General features: G+C 39.9%; 1 protein-coding gene across 1 annotated transcript in view; it reads left to right on the forward strand.

The window, feature by feature from the left end:
• LOC117822330 (A disintegrin and metalloproteinase with thrombospondin motifs 16) overlaps positions 1-17,916 on the forward strand; it is a 55,088-nt gene that overhangs the window by 5,992 nt on the left and 31,180 nt on the right. Inside the window, exons 4-9 of the mRNA XM_034697004.1 lie at positions 7,474-7,882; positions 10,233-10,435; positions 12,650-12,733; positions 13,511-13,670; positions 15,430-15,535; positions 16,601-16,738. Coding sequence (XP_034552895.1) covers positions 7,474-7,882; positions 10,233-10,435; positions 12,650-12,733; positions 13,511-13,670; positions 15,430-15,535; positions 16,601-16,738 — 1,100 coding nt within the window. The remainder of the gene's footprint in view (positions 1-7,473; positions 7,883-10,232; positions 10,436-12,649; positions 12,734-13,510; positions 13,671-15,429; positions 15,536-16,600; positions 16,739-17,916) is intronic.

A 17,916-nucleotide genomic window follows, 5' to 3' on the forward strand; every position in this document is an offset into this window, starting at 1 on the left:
GGGAAGCTTAGAGTAGTTATTGTGTATCAAAAATATTCTCTAACTACATGCTAGACTGCATATTAACATACGTTATCATTACATGATCTCAATACCTTATTGGCGAGGTTTTACCTTGATCTTCTGGCTGTTGTGTTTCCATTTCTGAATTGCATGCTCTTATAGAAACATACTATATGTGTGTGCTCCAGATGTTCTATGTTGAATGTCTACGACTGCTCAAAATTGGTAACAAAGTTCAGTGGGCCACTTCAGAGCTCACAGGAGACCTTGCACTTTGGTCAGGTTTCTATTTGGCAGGAGGAAAGTAAATATTGACCAGAGGCACCCGATCAATAACTGTATCGGTGTGAGGACCTGGCCTAATGCTGCAGCACAATACTGCAAAGATTACATTATTCCATCACCCTTCTTTTGCTTTTTGCCATGTCATTGTTAGAGGAATTATATTTGATTTATGTTTGAAGATAGAGGCTGACCTAGAAACCACTTATTTCAAACTCTCTTCATGGACAGAACTAAACCAAAAGCTTATTAGCGCATTTGAATATATAGAAAAGAGAAGAAGTTTATCAATGTGATGAAGGTAAAATGATTCATCCGGAAAGTCTTGGTTTTACTATGTTCTGCAAAGTTATTAGTCAGTTTAGTGCACTCAAAAATACGTTTATGACATTTCTTTGTTGGTATCCTGGCCCAGCGTCAGCTCTAATTGGATTGGTGCTGTTGACGTATGAATGCGAGGATCTATCTGTGAAAAACTTGAAGTCTTTGTAGTTGTCACAGAGTAATGTCAAGTGTTTCATCTACATTCGGAAAGACTTATTCAGCCTCTATGTTGGTTTCTTTCTCAGGGTGATGTATGGATGCAAAGCGATGTAGGATTAAAGAAAGAGAGAGAGATGTAAAGATGAAGCCTATGAGGGTCATTGTTCCCTCCCTGGCATTTTGAAGTGCCGAAACCCCCCTTGTAAGGAGTGTTAGGTTGTAAAGCTTTTGCATAAGTTGCCTTTTCAACTCTCCCGTCTGGCAGTCCATATAGTGGTTATCCCCCTTTTAATGACAGTAAAGAGTTCAACCATAAAAATCTCATACTTTCAAGCAAGAATATAAGAAGCAGGCCAATCCCTCTGACTCTGTTCACCTGCCAAAGAGTTTGAGATCTGCACAGTGACACACATGTGGAACGGGAGATCATAAAGCAGGTCCTTGTGTCGACTTTATGCTGAAGTGTAATCCTCTTTAGTCTGGCTTTTATGGGGGTGAGGGAGTTGAGGGGTGAGGAGAGTGCCATGCAGGCTCTGAACATGATTCCTTTTATTTTCTCATATAGGGCATCTTTTTTTGTGCTTTCACCAAGCTTTAGCAATGACAATATCGGGCCATCGGACAAAAACTTGGCCCCGACTTAAATACTGTATTTGAACATGTAGATGCTGGTTTGGCAAGTTTTCTACAGAAATTGTAAGTTTCTAGAAAGTGGAGTCAACTAACTTTACTTTTCCCATCATTTCTCTTTTGGCACAATGACCATGTCAAATCTGTCAGACTCCTTGCTAGAGTAAATACTTCAGGAAACTCCTGTTTGCTAATGCTGAACTTTTTGTGACTTATCAACAAATGTTAGCCTGCTAACACATATGGTAAACATTACACTCCTTTGTCTGGCATGTTAAAGTGCTATTTGAGCATATTTAGCATTGTGACATAGACTATTAGCATGGTTGCAGTCTCAGTGACGTCACCCACTGGACCCATAATCCACTGGCTAGAAGACCAAAAGATAGGGGTCACCATATTGGAAATGTTTTTGTCATCAGTCGAGTTTTTAACAATTTAGATAATGCTTTATTTGTATATTTTGTTGAATAACTTTTCAACTTATCACTTAAATTTATGAAGTCCTGCTATAGAATTGAGATTTTGGGGCTGATGGTTGGTCTCAATATGTTTTTGAGTCAGCCCTTAGTGGACACTCATGGAACTGCATTTTTCTTTTTTGCACATCTTCATTGGCTTCATTTTCCAACAGTGGTTGCATTGATTGAGATGTGTTGCTTTGCAATACCAGTGACAACATTCTTAACATTTCAGACTTTTCCATGGATTCTGATTTCTCATATTTCCTGTAGCTGTAAGTGTTACATGGCAACCATTTTCATTTTTCATTTTCATAGGACACATCAAGCTCCATCTTTGGTTGTTTTAACCTTTTTGTACTTCGGAGTTCCTGAGATCAACATGTGTCAGTTTCTGTTTGTCTTATCTAATTTGACTCAGATATCTAAAGCATACTCCTCTTTTACCAAAGGGAAACTCTACAAATCCTCCTCCTGCAAATCACTCGCAGGTCATGTGTTTTCCTCTTGTAAAAGGTCGGGTGTGTTTCTCGCCTCAGGCCGTGTAGTAGTAGTAATAATAGAATGTTGCACACTCGTCCCACCTCTGGGATTTCCAAGTATATATGAAGGATGGTTCACTGATGTGATGAAGCTTTGATCAGCAGGCTGTGTGGTCTTTGCAGGTTGCTACGATCAATTTCAAATAGTAAGATCCATCAGATGATCTTAAAGGGTTGTTAGTAGTTTATCATGCACTAACATCCCTGAAAGTGTTTTCATTCAAACAAAGATTTGGTATTGAGTCATGTGCATGCGTCTGCAAGACTTAGGAAAATGTGTTGTTTCCAAATTGATGGAGCTCCAGTTTGTGTAATGAGTGCACTGCCTGCCAACACATGACTAAATTACAGCTTGAAGTGAAACAGCTAATTGATTAAGGAAGGGTGTCTAGCACTGAGGTTCAGTGTCAGAGCTTCATTCCCAATTTTCCAATAAGTCCTGTCAGCACTGAGCCATAGTTTGAACTGCTGCCTTCAGCTGTTAGAAATGTGTCCATCAGGGAACCAGCTTGAACTAAACAAACACGATGAAGAGTTGCTGAGCTATTACACAACAGATTTGTGGCGGTAACTTTTCCAGTTGTATTTTGAATTAAAATTTTGTGCTGCTGTTTTTGTTTATGTTACAAAATATGAAACAATGGGTGGTTAATAAGTCAATCTGTTTTTTATTCTGAGTACCTAAACAAACCACTAGGACTCTCTGTGCTGCTCATATGTTTGGGCCATAATAAAAGAGCAAGTGTGCACTAAAATCTGAGAAATAAAGTCTTTTTTATGTTCTCTACTCAGGAGCCCACTCAAAGAAGGCAGATGGAAAAAAGAGAGCACCATATACTCCACACAGTCAGGTGCACCTTGTAATGCACTGAAAGCTTCCCCCCTCAGTTCCGTTTTCCTACCGTTTTTTTCCCGCCCCCCTCCCCCGTTCCTGTCGCTGCCTGTCTGGATGCGTCTGACTCCACAGAGTCCAGCTGTTTGCACCCTCCCAAGTAGTGTTTCAGCATTTTATGACTGCTATTTGCACCTCGTAGAGCGCACTGTGTAATCTGATGACTTTGGCTATTTAGGAAAGGCTGTAGCTGACCTAATCTCTTAACTTAGAGGCTCGCATGCACACATACTCAGAGGAAGTGACAGATACTTGTTGTTTTATGTAGGGCCAAGTGTAAGCTTCAAGACTGTGCAGAGTTTACAGACTGAAGACATCATACGAAGATTATCTGTTGTGTTTGATGGCTGGTAAAGAAAGGAAAAATGCATGTTGTTTTGTTTAAAAATTCATTATGTATTCTGCTATAACATATGGTTTTCTGTACAATTTCTTCAATGGATTCTGTCTATAAGGGAAAGCTCTTTCTGCTCATAGACAGAACGTTTGCATGCTTTGGAAAAATACAGAACATACCAACACAAGTTAAACCTAAAAACATCTTTATTCAATATCTGTAACACAGGACAAAAACATAAAGGCCAAATACTTAAAGCAATACGAGCATTGAAGAGAGACAGCTCATCCAGTAAGTGCGACCGCCACAGACCCAAATGAGAGGAAACAAAGGATGTTCAGAGTGACTTAGGCTGTTATGATGATGCCTCAAATACAAACCATACCAGCTCATCCCTTGCTTCACTCTACATTGAAGTGGTTTTAATTTACATGATCATCTCAAAAAAGTGTTCAAAAATTATGAAAACCTTTAACTTGACTACAACTTCAGAGTGTAGCCGACACTTAGAGAAAGGTGCAGGTTAATAAGGTTTTTCCATTGTAATGAAACAGGGACAGATGACATTCTGCAGGATATTACTTCTGTTTCATGTATACCCTTGTTTATACTCTGCCCCAACAATACACCCACATGTACATATGTAGAGAGTTGGTAGAATGCAGATGAAATACAAAATTATCTCAATGTCTTATTTTGCTAGGAGACTGTTGGATTGAAACCTCATCAAAGTCTGCTGAAGATCTCCAGAACCCTACAACAAGAGCCAATTAATCTATTTTACTGTGAACTAAAAAACAGACCAGACTGAATGCAAGAGCTGTAGAGTGTAACTCGTGCAAGCTGTGCAGAAAGGGAAGAGACAGAAGTAGCAGTCAGACAAAGTCAGGACGTACATGTGTACAGTTGGCATGCCTCAGGTGGAATTGTTCGGAAACTTTCATCTTAGGTTGCAGCATTTCTCTGCATGTTTCTATCCTGATTGTTTGCTGCATAACGCACACATAGCTGCACATAGCGCTTTGTTCTGTGTAGGCATTAATAACAAGGACAGCAAGGTCATGTTTAGGAGTTTCTTACAATATGAAAAAGATGGAGTTGGCAGTATACAGTTTAAAATGATCATTTTAAGGCTAAATGTCAACCAGATCCTGTCAACTCCAGACATCAGGATATGACAGATTCTGTTGAAACTCCCAACTTAACAGTGCAGTCCAAAGGCTGCAGGTGTGAACCCCACGATCGTATTTTTCCATCTTAGATTTCCTTTACCTCTTATCTATCCCATCTCCTTTTACTGCTCTTGGAACAAGCTGATGAAAAATATCCTCTGTGATATAAACAACAGGAAAATGGAAACTTTCTTTTGGTTCATTTCCTCTAAAATTCTCAAGTCCCTTGTGTAAAAGCCAAGAAACCAAATCAGTTCAGATCTATTTGTTAGCCATCACATGGCATCCTGTTGTATCTCCACATTAATCCCTCTGTGGTAAACAAACCCCCCACCCAGACAGAACGAGCATGAGACAATTGCAAGGTTGACAGCAGCACAGTTCAGGTCAGAGGCATCACCGTGACTTGGAACCAAATTATGACAATCACCTGTGATTACACAACGCCGGGGCAGGTGCCATGTGGCTGACAGGATCACGCACTGGCTGTCACATGAGATTGTAACCAATGTTTCTGGCTGTAGTGAGGATGATTTCTTGTCTCCTGGAAAGAAAAGTTCAGTAGAAGATGGTAGTAGTGTGCAAGCAAGCCATTCTTTTTTCCTTCTTTTTTTTTCTTGGTAATTGATACACCCCCGTCTTCTTTGGTATTCCCTCCAAAAACTTAAGCATCTATCAGGGTTAAAAGTCAGTGCGTTCACAGAAGAGTGCAGCACATGGTGAGTAAAACCAGGGCTGGTTTCAGAGTTCTAACAAAGAAACAAGATGACATTTCTTGCAATTCTTGGACAAAACATGTCTTCTCTCTGTGCATTATTTTAACTATCCATTGTTTTGTTTTTGCGTTTGTAGACTTTTTTTTTAAGGCGCCTCAAAGACTGTAATCATCTCAATAAGTACTGGGCCAAAAAGTACGTTTCCGACCATAAAAATGTCTCCAAATATGTTTCCACAACAATGTTTGTGGTTATCTTTTGTCCGTCAAACACTAGTTACTGTACGCCAGGAAATGATCATTATCTGACGCAGAAACACCTGTAAACAACAACTGCTCTCCACTGCTGTGTGCTGAGGGCATAAAAGTTAAAAGTATAGAGTTCCCCAAATGGAAGCCTTTGTATCTGTATGACTTCAGAGGAAGTCAAACTTTGTGCATATCTTTGTTCCCTTTTTGATCTTAGAAAACTTTGAACATCAATATTCTTCAACGATGTAAGAGATGAGCCAATCTGGCTCCTGTTGAAACAATGACACAAAAAGCATCATAAATGCATGATAGCTTTCTTTTTACCACAGTACACGATGAAGCTGTGAACTGTGCAGTCATTGTGGTCCCTGCTTTACATATTGGCTTGTATTCTTAGACTTCATCGGTCTTCACTACAGACAAGACAGTCTAAACACTGTCCAAGGACTTTGTTTTACTGGTCTCCTGCTGTGGCTGACAGAGGAGGAAGAGGCCTTTTTGTTAGTGTTGATGATATACAGAAAATCAGTTGTAGAGGTCTGCTTCTGCGTGACTGACCCATTTCAAAAAAAAAAAAAAATGACATGTCCATTTAAATGCACAAAATAGTACACATTGATACAGTTACAGTCACTGAAAACTTTCAGTAAAGCTCTTTTTCCAGCCACCATGCTCTTGCGGTCCACTCGGGTCAGGCACAGCTTCACTTCTGCCACTGTGTCCAGATGTTACTGTCAGCCAGCAGACTGAAAGCAGTTATAAGGATCTCACAATCAACATAAAGTGACCAAAAAAAGGTTCTAGGAAAACCACTACTTCTGCCAAGAACAGTTAAAGTCCAAACACTTCTTGCCAGTTGACTGTCAACACAGATGTGGTGTGTGTTTCAAGAGAGAGTCAGCAAGACAAAGAGAGCAAGTGGAAGTTTCTGAATGGGCTATGTGGATTGAAATTTATTGAAAACTGAAAATGTCTCAGTCTCCTTCCTTAAAAAATGGGGGGAAGGGTAGAAAGGGTCAGTTGAAGGAACCTGTGCTGAAGCTCTGGAGATTTAAAGATGGGCTTTCCATGGCTTATCCTCTAGAATTAAAAGCATAAGGTACTGATGCTCAAAGTGGGGCAGACTCATAACCCATACATCGACAGGTTACTGCAGTTTTAACAGTGAGACATGTGAGTTATAGCTGCATTGCTTATTTCTGCTATATTCTTGGTGCATGTGAATAAGGAAACCATGTCATTTAATTCTTACTCCAGCTCTTTTCCTTTTGTTTGAACTCTTCCTATCTGACTGAGTCACATTTAGATTTTCCTGAGATAACATCTGACCCTGACCAGCTAAACAGATGTTGAACATGAAGAAACACGGCCAGTAATTGAGCCACACAGAGGCCTAGGGGTCATATGCGCATTGACCCATGGCTCAGATTTGACTAATTGCTGACAGAGATGAATTGGGAAGTTAAATGAACAGTCAAATGAGGTTATTGATGTATTTTTGTAATATATGACTGCAGCCCTTCAGGTGTGTTTTTTTTCAGTGATGAGAAATGATAAGTTCTACAATAAAAGCAGGGCGGAGGGATTTAAAAATGTTTGTTTTAGAAATCCCTGTGTCCTAAGTGTATGCAATATAATACCCAGGTTAGATAGGTTAAAGATATACTGCAGTTAAGCTAATAGTACTCTCTGTTTTGCCTCTAGTCAGGTTTGATCAGAACACAGGATGCAGACTACCTCCTCAGACCTGTGCCTCGCAGCCTTGCTGAGACCGAGAACTTCACAGCACCCTCCAGCCACCAGCCACACATCCTCTACAAGAGCGAGAGGGGGTCCCCCATGAGTCATGAGCCCACAGTGCTTCAGAGGAGATCCACAGATTCAACTCATCACGAATCACAAGGACACTCGGTCTCCAAGAGATCCACAAACTCTAAAACAGACACCAACTACAACACAGTTAATGAAGAGCAGCAAAAGCAGCACCATGGAAACAATAACGACAACAGACACAGGGACCAGGTGGAGCATCACCGCCACGGCCATCAGCATGACGATGAGTACAGACACGGAGAGAGGCAGAGGCAACACTTCTGCGGGAGAAGGAAGAAATGTATGTAAGGGCAATTTCTCATTTTAATCTTTCTGTAGCATTATTTCAAACTGCATTCTTATTCATCAACTCTTCATATGAAACATGTCACAACTGCTTCTAATGCAAAGATTAATTCAACACAGAGACAGTCTTCATCATGAATAGTTCCACATCCCAGTGAGAATGTAGTATTGAGGTTAGCAGTTTTCTTTTATATCCAATCAACTAAGGGATACTTGCACTTGGATCTTTTTAACTCCAAACTATGCAATTAGATTATGTAAAATGTTGTGTTCTGAAAATCACCATGTAGTCATAGTGCCCTTAACAACCACTGAAATAAAAACAATAGTTAACATTCAACACTTAAATAAGGATGATTAAATCCAGACATATGTTTTTCATTACACACATTTGTCACTTTACACAATATCCTCAATTCTCCAGATATCACAAAGTAACTCATTTGAACTCAAAGAAGCTAAGTCACATTTCCAAGTATTATCACACCACTTAAAGTGTCATGGACAGAAACAAAGACTGACATAGAATAATAGTTCTTCTTATTGACCTTTCCTATTAATTAAATCTGTTGGCAGTCAACCTCCCAGTGTCGTGGTCGGTCAGTGTAAGCAGAAACACTATCATCAGTATGTCACCATATTTATAGTGTTGCATTGAATGCCAGTATTATCATTTGGAAGTGTTGCAAAGTTCACTGAGTACTTACAAAACTGGTGTGGTAGGAATAACACATGATGTATCGTTTTATAATAGAACTTCAAACTGAACAGACTAAGTGCTAATGTTCTGTTGTTAACACATTGCAAGTCCCTGCTGTGTTAAAGAGACAAGTTATTACTGATTTAGAAAGAGGACGACTCATAAATGCCTCCTTCCTTACCTATGAACACTTTAGCAAATCAACATGTTTCGGGAATTCATTGTTGACATTTTAGTGATATGAGTGACATAACCTGTTTTATATCCACTTTACACTGGGGTAAATGTTTGCTTTTGAGAAAATTACCACAAGATCTATTATCATTGCCAGGGTCACAGGGGTCTTACTTGTAAGAAAGCAAGCAGGGATTGGACTGGTACCACCACCACTATTACCCTCCAGAACCCAGCCATCTGTCCCCTTTGAAAACACACCCATGTTTACATTCTCACAGGATGACATCAGTGAACACCTGTGCCATGTTTTACACAGAAAGGCACTTTGGTGGCTCACCTGCTATCCACCTATGTAAGCAAACTTTCTAGTCTTTATACTTTGTCTACCCCAGGCAGTGATGGGTGAAAGTTTTGATAACCAAAGATAACAAGAAATGGAGATTTGAGATGATGCTGTCACGACTGGCTGAAATACTCTTTGGCTGTGTTCTGCTTTGACTTATTTGTACTATGTGAGTAGAAGTGGACATGACTGTGTGACGTTCTTCCCAAAGGTGAGGCAGCTTCAAAGGAGAGTTCAAAGCTGGACAGAGCTGTGCATTTGATGTTAAGATTGAGTCACATGTTCACTTAAAGTGCTGATAAGTTATCACAAAAAGATTGTGTTTTGAATTCATCCTAGTTTACGTCATCGTCTTTTTAAATCAAGCTTTGCCTGAGGGGGAAAAAGTCTGACACACTGACATACTTTAGGTCACTGCCTAAAATTGCCTGTGTGAACAGTTTACAGCACATTTAAACAAAATAGGTGAACTTGTATTTTTATTGCATTACCTATATAACAAACATAGCCATTGTTCAACTTCATCAACATTGTGTTTTGTCTACAGCATTTGAAATGATTCAAAGTATTTGACAGCTACACTGACAGCATGGTAAAGCTCATATTTGTTGCAAATAGAGAACATTTCTCTTGCTTTAGCTGCAGCCATATGCTGTGTTTTCACACTTTACTTAATGGTAGCATAACACACACTTCTGCCAGATTCAACAGCAGAAAAAAGCACAGTTTGCTGTGTAGTGATGACATCAGGTCATGAAGGTAGGAGTGCAGTTAATCATCCAAAATGGTTGTCTGCTTCTCGTCAGAACTGTTGGCCAATGTCAGCGGGCAAAGCTTGTGGCTACCTTCATTTCAGATATTGCACAACATATAATCATCTGCAAGGAGGAAATTTTGTATATTTGTAATAGGTGCAATAACTACTATTAAATTGCTATTAAGTGCATGATTGTTTTGTCTTTCATAAATCACTTACAGCCCACAGTATACTGTTAAATAGTTTGTTCTTAATCATTTTGACCCTTTGGCAACGGTGTAATTCATAAACGTCTACTCTAGTTGCTGCACAATTTTTCATAAAAAAGTCAATTCGTTCTATCATGTTCCCTCCCTTGATTTTTCCAGACATGCCCAAACCTCCAGAAGGGGATGTCTTTACTCTTCCAGATGAGTACAAATTCATCCCCAGGAACAAAAGAGCTGTGCTGATGAAGAACCAGGCTGACCGGGGGCTCAACGTGGAGATGCTGGTGGTGGTGGACAAAAAGATGATGGACAACCATGGTCATGAGAACATCACCACATACGTTCTTACTGTGCTTAATATGGTGAGAAAGCCTGATTATAAGTAATGTGCTAGACATAGTAGGAGCTAAAAGCAAAAACAAAACTAGAAGTGTATTGATTTGGTTGGAGGTGTGATTTGGTAACATATGCTAGCAAATAAGCTTCTAACAAGCTAGCAGCCTGGTCCTTTGAAAGGTTAATGGGAGTAAATTTTCCACTTCTACAAATATTTAACTTCCCTTTATGTTGTTGTATGACTAAAACTCAACAAGCCAAACATTAGTATGTTCTAATTTAAATAATTGTGTTAGCATATTAATGTTGTTTGGGGGGATGGTAGCTTGCACAGCTCTGAAAACTTGAGAGGTAAATTACGTGTGGGTCAATAATATGAGAATTAAAACTAACTTATATATTTTAGGTAGACAATAACTATTGTCTATGAGAATTAAGACAGTCACGCGAGCTTCGTTTTGTTAAGCTTTTTTCTGTTTGAGCATGCTAACGTTTGGCTCATTAGCCCCTAGCCTGACCTACACATTATGTGGTTCATGCTAGGTAGCGGTGTCTATGTCCTCTTTAAAATGAAGTTTTGACACACTATATCAAACGTATCCTGCCTTTACACTTCTTCTTGAATGTTTTGTCTTGATATGGCAAAAAGGCAAAAATTCAGTTCAGATTGATTTAGCTCTGCTTAGTTTACCACAGATGGAGTTTGGTGAGAAAGAGCGTATCTAAACACATGAAACTGATATCTGGGTGAGATCACAGTCCCCCCATCCCTCTCAGCTGATCTGCAAGCAAATTCCGTCACCCTCGTTTTGCTACTTAATGACTGACTGACAAATCCAAAGATAATCCCTCTATTTTGAAAACACAGTTCCTTTTAGTAGAAACCAAGCTGGTGCGGTCATAGCCCGCCTTAGAGGAGTCACCTAAATACAGTATGGAGTTTCACAGAAAACACCCAAGCCCCCTCCCCCTACACCAACAACTCACATGAGTGCCAAAAAGGTTATTTAATATTTGCTAGGAACAGCATTTTCTCAGAATTATCTTCTCTTTGTGTCAGAAAATGTTTTGTAATCACTAATCTTACAAAAACACTTCAAATTTTGTAACACAAAACACTAAAACTCTATGGAAACTGGTGATTGTTTCTTTTATGAGGCAATTAAAACAATCTGTTCAGTTGGGCTTATCTGAACTTTTGTCAAACACTCGCATCCAGGAGATCTTAGCTAAAGTAAGTGGTTTTGATTACCTCTTTGACCTCAAAATTTTGCTCAACCTCAGTAACAAACCCTGGCTGTGTCTTCTCATGACTCAGTGGAGAGGAAGACCAAACATGAGGAACATAAGGAACGAATGAGGTTGTTCCTGAAGAGAGAAAAAATGGCTTAGTGAGTGGCACCTGAGGTATTCATAAGGCCCGAGAGAAAGACAGAGAGCGAACAAGAGCAATAAGATCAGGCGTCCACTTTCAAAGCCAAAACTGTTATGATTGATGGTCAGATATCCGTGTGAGTACGAGAAGCTGAATTGGAAACAGCAGTTGTGGCTGTCAAACATCAGTGATACCATCAAGAGGGGTTTAAGGTGTTATTTCTACAGGAATGTCAAGGTGTGTTCACGCATAGATTCTACACAGAGCTCTCTATTTGATGTGTCTACACGGTGCAAGAAGTTGTGAGCACAGCATACTGAGGTCTTAATTCATGTACATAACATACATATTACATTATTATAAATGTTACTGAGAACTCTGCTTGGCATTGATTATTTAAAAAGGACAATGAGTTAAAATGAAGGGACACTTTGCTAACCTTGATAAGACACTAGCTGCACGGTTTGATTGGGATTATAATTAAGTCTTTTCTAAGTAAGCACAGCATTTATTTAGTTCAGGACCTTTATAGAGAACGATGTTAAACCACATTTTTACATTTTAATGACTTAACCTTCAAAATATCACTTGAAATGTTGCTGATCTAATCAAACCATCCAAAGCTTTTAAAAAGGTTTGTAATCATCAGTGCTGTGTTTGCATGATGTACATGTTAAACTGCTGAAGCTTCATATTATTTAACACAAACTAAATACATTGAACGTTGATATTGGTGTATAAGGATGCTTAAAGGCAGACTTGAAAAAATGTGAACCAGTTTTTTGAACTGTTGTCAAAGTCACGTTACAGGAAACATCACCCTGTTATCAGACATATGATAGAGTTTGTCTTCTCTGTCTTCTAGGTCTCCAGTCTTTTCAAAGATGGCACCATTGGAGGAAACATCAACATAGTGATAGTGGGCCTCGTGCTTCTGGATGAAGAGCAGGTAAACACCTTAAAGCCTGTTATCACTGTCAGGTAAAAACCCTAAAACAAAGAAAACCTCTCAAAGAGAAAACACTGTGATTGATGACTGCTATTTTTCAGTTTATTTCTTTATTCATTTTTGTATTCTCATGGACGCCAAGAACACCAACAACTGTATATCCCTGGGTGTTTCAGACTCCAAGGGAATGCTAAATACAGATCATTTGCTTGTTTGTTTCTAAGCCTGAAGGTCCAGATCTCCCAGTTTTCTCAGAGATTTTCCCGTGGTGGTCTTAACTACTAAGGACTTTTACAGTGGTTAATTATAGGGTATGCATTTCCTTGGATCTTTGCCAGGATGTGGAGGGAAATTCTCGTAGAGTTCAGGAGAGTAAAGGCCGGCTAGATGACGAGAAAAAAGAGAGATAGACAGAGAAGGGGGCGGAGTGACTCAGGCAGGGTTATGTCAAAGAGAAGAAGGGATCAGATCCTTGTTTCCATCCACCTGTGATGTTATTAGATTTCAATCTTCCACAAGAGGCAATTATCAGCTCCCGGAATGCCAAATATTGCAAAAATGTCCAAGACGCACATCCTAGAACCAGCAACACTTTATTTCATCAGTGTTCCTGCTCAAACCAACATGTCACCTCACACATTAGTCTCAAGAGGAAGGTCTAAACATTTAATTAGTTTGACTTCCTTCAGATTTGAACGATAGCACTTTGCCACACAGCTTCCTTCTGTGATGAAAACATTATCTCTCTTTCTTCTTTTCATCTGCTTTATCTCAAAGGATGGCTTAGTGATCAACCACCATGCAGACCACACACTGAACAGCTTCTGTCACTGGCAGTCTACGCTGGGAGGCAGGGAGGGCCGGCACCACGACCACGCCATCCTCCTCACAGGGCTCGACATCTGCTCATGGAAGAATGAACCCTGTGACACTCTCGGTACATCTTCTTCTTCTTCCTCCTCCTCTCAACAGTGACAAGTTAATTCTGCATTTACAAAATTCCTGAAAGTGTAATTAGGAAAAATTAAAAAGATCCTAAAAAATGCAATCCTAAGAGGAGATACTGATGCAAATTTTAGAAGTATTACAAGAGCAACAGGATTTGTTTCTTGCTAAACTTTAGCTTTAATCCCATCTGTCCCTATTATCTGTTTGTTTCTTACTTTTCATACAAATATTTAATTCTCTCTCTTGCCTTCCTTCCTTTTCTGAGAAAGTGGCCCTGCCTTCTGTCACACGGTGCGATAGAGCGCCACATCAGTCAAGCCAGATGTTTAAAAAAATGTGCTTCTTCCAAACTTTTTCAGCACCACAGCATAATTAACTGATTAAAATGATGCAAAAAAAGTCAGTAGTGTGAAAGGTGTAAAAAGGAATCATAGAGCGGTGAATCTGCAACATATTTCTCTTCAGCAATACAATACAGATCTATAGAACATATCATGTGTTATTGCAGATGCAGTACCAGAAGAATACGGCTACTAACAGACCAATCATGTTTTCACTTAAAGCACAGAACATCCAGAAACTGCCCTTTAGCTACCATCTGCACAGACCAGGCCCTGCTGCTTTAAACAAACACAGTCATTGTGACTGTACGCCATCTAACAAACTAACAACAGCTTGTTTGTGGTAATGACCATGCCAACACATTGTTGTCTTCCTCACGGTGAGAAAAAACGTCCGTAATGTGTTCCTGAGAAACACAGAGTGACGCACACACATGTGCAAACAAACACACACTACCTTTAAACTCCAGACTTAAGCTTTGACTTCAAAGTGCTGAGGCAAGCATTAGCTCTAATCGTTGCTATGAGACCCTATAGTTCAAAGGTCTGCGTGTGTGTGTGTGTGTGTGTGTGTGTGCGTGTGTGTGTGTGTGTGTGTGTGTGTGTGTGTGTGTGTGTGTGTGTGTGTGTGTGTGTGTGTGTGTGTGTGTGTGTGTGTGTGTGTGTAAAAAGAGTCCAACAAATTCCCAAAGGTGCAATGCAAAATGACCATTAGTGCTACCAGTCAGTATATAACACAGTTTATTTGCATTACTGTAGCAGCCCTATCCCTTCATGTTTTCCCCCATCTATCAAAAGCAGTATATATTGCCAATGATCTACCTCTTTGCTGACACAAAAAATGAACTTAAGTGGTAGTTCTCACAGTCAATCTGCCTGTGTATGTTTAAAATCATGATTCACATTAGCTACGTACATGAGAACATTACTTTAGGAGTTGTGCTCTCCATCGCGCTTGACTTAGAGCTGTAAAATATCAAAACATAAGACTAGATTCTCCCTCAGACACTGAGACAAAAACATTAAGGGAGGCCCCTATGGGTATTATCCTTTTTGATTCACAGCCAGGGGTGCTCTGTGTGTGAATGCACAGAGTGTGTCTATGTGTATGTGTGTGAGGAGGAAAGAGGCATAAAGAGGGATGAATAGTAAAAGGGAGTTTCATAGACAATGAGATATGAGAAAGAAGTGAAGACAGACAAAGAGTGTTTTAAAGTCAAGTGAAAGGTAGCTGGGGGATCCAGGAATGTTCCCACAAGATCCCATATTCTGACATGTGGAGGAGGTTTAACCCAGTTATGGTGTGTTTAATGTTTCTGATGCATTCAGTCCAAAAGTTATCCACACTGAGGGTAAGGTTTCTGAAATAATGTAAGTTTAATGTAATTTTTGTCCCTGATTTTGCAGGATTTGCTCCAATAAGTGGGATGTGCAGCAAGTACCGGAGCTGTACCATAAATGAGGACACAGGCCTGGGTCTGGCATTCACCATTGCACATGAATCCGGACACAAGTAAGGGTCTTCAAACCTCTAATGATCTCATAGAAAAGGACTTGCATATAAAGCACTGTTTGTGGTTAAGATGTGCACTTTGTTTTTGTCTTCTCTGCACTTTTAGCCACCCAAGACATTAAAAAAGAGGCCAAAAATATGGTGACAAATGTCAAAAACTGTATGATGTTTAAGATGTCATAACTTATCCAGTAGAATAACGACAGTGGCATTCTTCCAGATGTTGAGGCCCGGCTCTGAAGCCACAACAAATGAAGATGAATCAGAGGGACTTTATTTTCAGTGATTCAATTAAACAAAATGTCAAAATCTCTCAATGGCAACAAAAGGTACTGACAGAAGAAAAGCTGCCCAGAGATATTGACACAGACCAACTCTAGGAAGCATATGTTCCAAACTAAGTGCAGTTTTACCGCAAAATGTTCAAGGGGGGACGCTATGAGCAGCTGATTCTCAATTCAATCTTATAAGGACTCTTTCTGTAAAGGAAACAAGTCAAGATTACCTCTCCAAACACAACTGTCCTTATGAAATGCAACTGTCTCCTCAGTCTAAAAACTACAGATCCACACAAATGACATCAATTTCAACTCAATTTTATGTTTAAAAGTGTTAGCAACAAACTCGACAAACCACACTTTTAGTCTAACACAGAGAATGATGGGAAACGAGGCATGATGAGCAGTCGCTTCAGTATCGTGATGCCAGAGAAAGAGGTAATGAATAGACGACGAGGAGGGGCGTTTTATTGGGCCTGGAGACAGTAGCCAGCTGACTCTAATTCCCTAATTGGTGCCAGAACCAACCATCAGGAACTGGTAACTGTAAGACAGACTCACAACACAGCAACATAACAGCACACACACACCAGCCCTAGCAGAGTAATCACTAAGTGTAAATATGGCGTTACATTTACAGCATGTGCTTCACCAAATATCATGTTTTCAAACCTAATTTCAAAGTTTGCTCAAAGTTTTAAAGTTAAAGCTGGCTATCTTGTATCTGCTGGTTTTCCCCTTCTAATAGCACATTAACTTGAGACCCTTTTTTTCTACCCCCTACCAGTTTTGGAATGGTCCACGACGGTGAAGGAAATGTTTGTAAGAAATCAGAGGGCAACATCATGTCGCCAACATTAGCCGGGCACAATGGCGTTTTCTCATGGTCTGCCTGCAGCCGCCAGTACCTCAGCCGCTTCCTCAAGTAAGAAACCACATTTCTTCTTTTACTGCAGCACTTTTGTTGTGGTGACCAATGCTGAGAGAGCTGATTTAAGAAGCACAATGGTTCAGAACGACATTAATGGGTATAAATGTTTGAAGAGTCCTATTAGGTTTTAAGGACATACCATCACTTCCACATGGCTTATTGTTGAGTAATGAGCAAATCCTCGTGCAAACTTTAGTTAAGCGCTCTTGCAACAAAGACGTAAAACACTGTATCAGTTTATACAACACAATTATTAAAGCATGAGTCCTCCCAAAGTGCCTTTAAACATGCATTGTGTGTTTATATTTTTCTACATGTGTTACTGATAGATGAACATGTGTTGTAGAAAAAACATGTCAGCAGGAGATATATCAGTTACAAATGTTGCTCAGATCTAAAGAGTGCTGAGAGAAAAACTGCACTTATGTTCTAACGAATACAGGACATGCTTTATTTTTCTAAATGCAAGGAAAAACAGGCCTAATGTTTGAGAGACTGGAATATTTAGGTGACATTGCAAATCAGTGATTTGCAGGATTGCTATGTAAAGTGTTGTTTTAAAGATTGCATACTGTATATGTCGTACATCAAGGAGAAGAAAATGGGCAGTGCAGAAAATGATGAGTGTGTTTGTGCAATAAGTACATTCTCATGCATGCAGCCTGCTAATCCAGGGGAGAGCAACAACCATCGCAGACATAGCGTCCATGTGTCTGTGCATGTGTGTGTGTGTTGAAACCAGATAACCCACAGCCAGTCCCCTCCACTAAATTTACCAGTGTGTTAACCGAACTGTCAGGTCTACCCTCTCAGAGTAGTGGAGACAGACACTGTATTTCCTCGCTGAGTTATTAGAGCTGGGGTGACCTCACCCTTGTTAGGCCTGTCAGCCTTATATTAAACTCCCATCACCCTCTGAGGCCACGTGGAGGGGATCTCTGCACCACTGAAACAGCCAAGAGGTCGTCTTCCTATAACCACTGCATGATACAACGCTGAAATGTGGCACGTTTTCTTAACAGTTATCAACAGACGTGGTCTGATAGCTACATGTTTTTTTAGCTAAGTATGCCTCGTTGCATTAGCGGACACTACTAAATTTCTCCACATTTGTCAGCTATGGAGAGGATTGTTGTGTTAGCCAACAGAGTTTACATCACACTCACTCTAAA

The sequence above is a fragment of the Notolabrus celidotus genome, chromosome 12 (assembly GCF_009762535.1).
Source record: "Notolabrus celidotus isolate fNotCel1 chromosome 12, fNotCel1.pri, whole genome shotgun sequence".
Lineage (NCBI taxonomy): Eukaryota > Metazoa > Chordata > Actinopteri > Labriformes > Labridae > Notolabrus > Notolabrus celidotus.